Here is a 5,953-nt window from a genome sequence, read left to right as displayed (position 1 = left end):
CTGTGATACCAAGGCGTGTGGTGAGTTACATAACAACTTCCGTAAAAGACGACAAGACTTCAAACCGTCTAAACGACTCCTATTTCAAGGGAAGACAAACGTTGGGTCGACTAGTCCTTACATAAGTTCTCTAGAGTGTTGGACTCAAACTTTTACTATTCTGTGGACTTGTACACATACGACTGGTGAAAGGTGTGCATTGAACGGGAGAAGCCAGAGGACTTACGTAAGTGTTCTAAGGTTCGACGTTTCGTAAAACCTCTCACACGGGGGAACATGCATATAATGCATATAAAACGTGTTACGGACACTGAAACAACGCTCCCAAACTCCTCGAAAATCATTCGAATGTTTAACTATTTTTTGATAAACTTCCAGGTGATGCAGATCCTGATCCGAAACGTCAGAACGGTACGACAGGGTAACATTTCGGTCAATCGATCTCTTCGACCCTGAAGTTCCTGAATTATGCTCACTGAAAACGGACATCTTCCGATCGCCGACCCGAGCAAACATCATTCCGACTCGTCTTCCGATCCAAAAGAAGAGGGCCCTGGCTCTGTAGAGTGTACATGACACATATGATAATATATTCTTTAATATAATAATATTAGTATTAATATGATAACGGTGATTAACATTTTATTTACCTAATACAGACTGATCACTAAACGCTTCAAACATCCTAAATAGACTAAAGCAGTTTTTTGTCACGTTATATTAATGTTAATTATTGATGAAAGGGTACTTACATTTTTTTTCTTAATGTTTTAAACATTTTGGGGCCCCCTGCTAGTCACGAGGCCTTAGAATCGTCCTAACCTTTCACCCCCTTACGGCGCCCCTGCACACACATACACACACACACACTCTCACTCACTCTCTATGATCACATGTATATCATGTGCACAACAACAAAGGCATTCATTGTATGTTTCATCAATTACGTAAGTTGTTTAAAAAAGACCCTATTATGTAGCTGCATTTACTTGGAGCTCACACACTGTAAAGACATCTGTAGATTCAATTTATTTGTAAAAAATGTGAATGTATGGATGAGATAAAAAATGTATGGCTAATGACATCATAAAATATGACCACAGTCATTCAAAAATAAACTTTGAATGTAGAAAAATAAAGACGATGTGGTACAGCCTGTGTTGTGATAAACGCTACAAATACTCTCTTCAGTTGCTGTGAACATCTTTGTTTTTCTGACTAAAGCTGTCATTTCTCTTCAGTGCCGGTCTCTGACGTTCAGACAAAGGTGGTTGGACATGTAAGTTTATTCCAGAAACTCCTACCCGTATTAGATTTAAAAAGTGTTTCCAAGCACACATTTGAATGAGCTAATATCTAACCTTTTGGATGTTTTGTTATTGTTGTTGTGTCTGTTCTTCAGGCCAGTGTTCAAACCTCCCCCAAGCAGCTGAAGAATAAGTCCATGCTCTGCACACCGCTGGTCCACAACAAAGGAGTCTCCTGCACGACGCAGACTGTCAACACAGAGACACAGACGGGTAAACATAATTTCAGGATTTCTAAAATGCTAGTCTGATTCTTGTGAATCCATTCTTTGATCCTTACCAAATCAAAGATGTTAGCCAGTTTTATTGAATCAGCGAGTTCGTGACCAACACACATATTTTCTTATGGAAAATATACTAGTGCAAAGATCTACTGTACACGTTTACCCTCTATCCTGAAAAAAGAGATGTGATACTGTTTTTTTCCCCTTTTTGTGTGTGTGAAGACAAGTCTTTCCCCAAAGTCATAGTCCTGCCTGTCCCAGTGCCAGTGTACGTTCCTCTGCCAATGAACATGTACAGCCAGTACACACCGTGGCCGGTGGGCCTGCCCATACCGGTATGTAAAACTCCTGGTAACCTTGATCACATTTAGACATCGGTGTTTCCCTTCTTCCTTACATGATGCACTGCTAAGCACACACACATTTAATTGTTTCTTTTTCCAAATGAAGATGCCCTTACTTATACTTTTTTTGCAAATATTTGTGTACTTGCTCCACCTCAAACCTATTTGTATTGGTCAGGATAGACACCAACCACATGACATCCTTTACATTTCTTTACAATTTAATTTGGATTAATCATGCTCTGTCATACAGCACCATCAGGTCATGTTTGAACACAGCCACAAAAAAGAACAGCTGAAGTTGACAGTAGATTGAGATTTCAGTAAAGACCTTTAAAAGAGTGTGTGGAAAAGTGTCGAGAATGTCTGTTTTTAAGTGATAACATTTAGTATTTTCAGGCATCTTTCTGACATTTAAGACGCATCCAGCCTCCCCACTCTATCCCTCCTCCCATTGGTTCCCCTGGTTAGGCAACAAAACCTCCAGGTGCTACCTTCAAATGTACCACCCTGTCTTTGTCATACTGTCCTGCTGCAGCTGCCTGTGCCCGTGTTTCTACCAAATCCAACCGGGAAATCCATGAACGACCTGCAGGAGGGAGAGCTCAGCTTCACGTCTGATCTGAAGAAAGCACAGGATGAGAGGAAGGAGAGAGAAGACACGCTGGTAAAAAAAGAGGGACAAAGACGAGAAAACCGTGCTCCAAAGGGTAAGACATTGGTCCTCCTATGATCTGATTCTGATCTACTTTGTCATTCAGGAGTTAAGGCAGACTCTGATGTAAGGCTCAGCATGTTGCACAAACTCCTTTTGGTGCTCACAGGATAAAAAAAACTCTCGAGATGAATTATGTTTTTAGATTAAGAATTGCAACACAGTTATTGTCAAGGCACGGAGCTGTTTTTTTTATTTCACTTATCTAAAACAGCTCTGTGTACGATGACAGAGGGAGGTTGTTATCCCACAGGAGAAACGGATAAGAGCTTCCACTCGTGTCCTTGAGTTGGACACTTTTTTGACTCATTTTTAGAGGAAGTGAAGGCTGTCATTTACGTTAGACTCCCCCTACATTTGTCAATCTTTAATTTAGTCAAAGTATCTTTCATTCTGTTTTCTCGTCTTTGTTTTTCTTTCCGTTTAATTTAGCGCTGTTTATGCTTCCTTTCAACTTTCTTCTCTCAGTGAATATTTACTCTAGGGATGAGTATTGTTAGGGTTTGAAGAATACTACTGCGCTTATTGATCATTCTTAGTATAGGTAATCATTTAACGTAGTAGAAAATATTTCGAATGTATTGATAAAAAATCTCTGGAAGGAGTTTAGAAAAACCAAAAACATTCAAACAATCTGGATTCACAATAGTTTATACTTGAATCTAATTATTTATTTTCTATCAATGTATTTCTAGACCACAGCAGTAAGTGTAGCGATGACTTGGACTCAGATCATCAGGCCACTTTTACCAACGAGGAAGACTCCTCCTCTGGCAGCAGCTCTGGATCTCTCAGTCGACCAAACAACAGCGAAAAACCTTCACCGGTTTTAGAGCTGTGCCAGGCCAATGAGCCCCCCCCTCCTCCTCTGGAGCTGAGAGGGGGTTCCCAGAGCTCACTGAGTCCTGCACCAGTCTCTCTGCTATCACAACAGACTGTGGGGACAGTCCACAACAAGGACAAGGTAACAAACCAGCTGGGACTTTAGATGCTTTGGTCTCATCGCTCTGTGGTTTGATCTTGTCTAAATTCTCTTTTTAAAGGGTCATAAACCGCAACAGCCTTCCAACGTGGCTAAAGCGGAGGGTTCCCAAAGAGAGGAGGTCAGTACGAGGAAGCGCCACAAACTGAACAGTCAACGTGGGATCGACGCCTGGAAGAGATGGATACAGTGGAGGGAATCTCAAACTGACCTGGACCTGGTTTCCTGTATGTCTTTCTGTCCTTCTTCCTTTTTTACTTCAACTTTCTTTACCTAAACTAAAAGTTTAGTTTTTTGAGTTAGAACAAATCTTAACAACTGCCAGATGTCTGCAATTGTTTGTGCAAAGGTATTTGAAACTAAAACTTCTATCATTATTGAGATATTATTATTACATTTTTATAAAATGTACCGTAATTTTCGGACTATAAGCCGCGCCTTTTTCCCTATTTTTCGACGCTGCGGTTTATATAACGGTGCGGCTAATCTATGGATTTTTACAGCTAACGGCCAACACCTTTAACTCTATGGGCTCTATGGCCGGTCCGCAGACCCCCACCTTTAAGCGGCGGGTTCCAGCAGGAAAAGCTGGAGGCCGGAAAAGAGTGAGACAGGTAGCGCGCAAAAGTAAAAGTGGAACCGAGAGTGGTATGCCGCTGCTGCGGCTTATATTCAGGTGCGGCTTATAGTCCGAAAATTACGGTATATTGTTTTTGGCACGCATGGTAGTATTTCAGCTTAAGCCCAACAATCTAGATTAGAATTCACTTCAAGAAGAATCTTTTTTTTATTTAGATAACTCAACAGATAGGTCAGTGGAACCTGAACTCAATAAACAACGTGTGAAGTATATGATAACCCAACACAACATTGTTGACACGTCCTCCTGCCTCTTCTCCTGTCAGCCTGTGCCGTGACGTTCAACAAAGATATTCTCCGCTGTTCCGCGGCAGAGCTGAGCGACAGCCTGTGTCGTTTCATCACTGAGGTGAAACGTCCTGACGGAGAGCCGTACCCCCCCGACGGCCTCTTCTACCTCTGCCTCAGCATCCAACAGGCAAGATGAGCAACACTACACACACATTGTATTATGCACTCTCACAGCTGCTATGTTATATTATTATTATATTACACATTTGTATCTAAAGTATGTATGAGGAAGTGGTAGAAATTTGAGGTTTCTACCACTTCCTCATACATACTTTACATTGTATTTATTTTCATATGAATTATATGTATGTGTGTGAATCAAATAAATAAATCAACCATAGTTATTGATATGAAAGAAACTGTGAAGAATCTACATTACCGTATCTTTTATTGTTAAATACATTTACGTACATTATGCAGGATAGTCAGTCAAAATAAGACACTACATAATCACCATGTGCCATCATTCATAATGCATAATAGAAATGTGAAAACATTCCTCATATAAGCTTGTTTCTCGGTTAGTAACTGTTTCATACAGATATAGGGTCATATGTTTTTTGCTTTATTCCATATGACATTTAACGTTTGTGTACATTTAATATATATTGGACATCATGTGATTATGATGCTAATCCTATTAATAATGGGACCCTTTTATAATAGTGTCATCACATTCACTGTGTTGTCGATTGTTATTGAAGGGTCTGATGTAAGTGCCTTCACACAGTTTTGTTGCTTTATCGGACTTAAATGTTGTCTTTTCTCTTCAGTACCTGTTTGAGAACGCCCGTATGGAGAACATATTCAGTGATCTGACCTACAGCAAGTTCTCCACAATGTTCACCCAGATCCTGAAGAGTTTCAGACCCTCAGTCTCAGCCAGCGGTGAGTCGTAGTGTCTTTTCTCCGCCTATTACCTGCACAGAGTGATCAGACTTCTAACAGCTCTCCTCCCTCTCTGCAGGTTATATCCATTCCCGTGTGGAGGAGGAGTTTCTCTGGGAATGTAAACAGCTGGGGGCGTACTCCCCCATCGTCCTCCTCAACACTCTGCTCTTCTTCTGCTGCAAGTACTTTGGCTTCACTACGGTGGAGCAGCACCGCCAGCTGTCCTTCGCCCACGTCATGCGCTGCACCAAAACCAACCATGACAACAGCAAGAACACCTTCCTGCGCTTCTACCCCCCAAACGAGGCAGAGTCAGGTACCAGTAGGATTGTCAAAGTCAACTTTATTATCAATATATTTGAGTGTGGAGATGTGGGAGGGAGGGGAGAGAGTTCAGCATCCTGACAGCCTGGGGAAAAAAGCTGGTTTTGAGTCTGGTGGAGCTGGACCGGTGGCTGCAGAACCTCCTCCTTGAAGGCAGGAGGGTGAAGAGGTAGTATGGGGGTCCCCCCACAATGCTGAGTGCTTCAAGGTGTTGTGGAGGTGCAGCAGTGTTGGGA

The 5,953-nt window shown here is 41.6% G+C and overlaps 1 protein-coding gene across 1 annotated transcript; it reads left to right on the top strand.

Annotated features, from left to right (window-relative positions):
• Nucleotides 1–1,211: 1,211 nt before the first annotated feature.
• On the top strand, nucleotides 1,212–5,709 carry LOC104968161 (zinc finger MYM-type protein 4-like; the record flags this gene model as incomplete). Its single annotated transcript, XM_010797733.1, has 9 exons — nucleotides 1,212–1,279; nucleotides 1,403–1,520; nucleotides 1,754–1,866; nucleotides 2,414–2,585; nucleotides 3,286–3,554; nucleotides 3,634–3,799; nucleotides 4,478–4,629; nucleotides 5,276–5,390; nucleotides 5,470–5,709. Coding segments are annotated over exons 2-9 (1,303 nt in total), but the record flags the coding sequence as incomplete, so codon positions are not given.
• Between the last annotated feature and the right edge of the window lie 244 nt (nucleotides 5,710–5,953).

Source organism: Notothenia coriiceps, unplaced genomic scaffold, assembly GCF_000735185.1.
Source record: "Notothenia coriiceps isolate Sejong01 unplaced genomic scaffold, NC01 NC01_scaffold00038352, whole genome shotgun sequence".
Taxonomy (NCBI): domain Eukaryota; kingdom Metazoa; phylum Chordata; class Actinopteri; order Perciformes; family Nototheniidae; genus Notothenia; species Notothenia coriiceps.
This window is presented reverse-complemented; position numbering and strand designations above follow the sequence as displayed.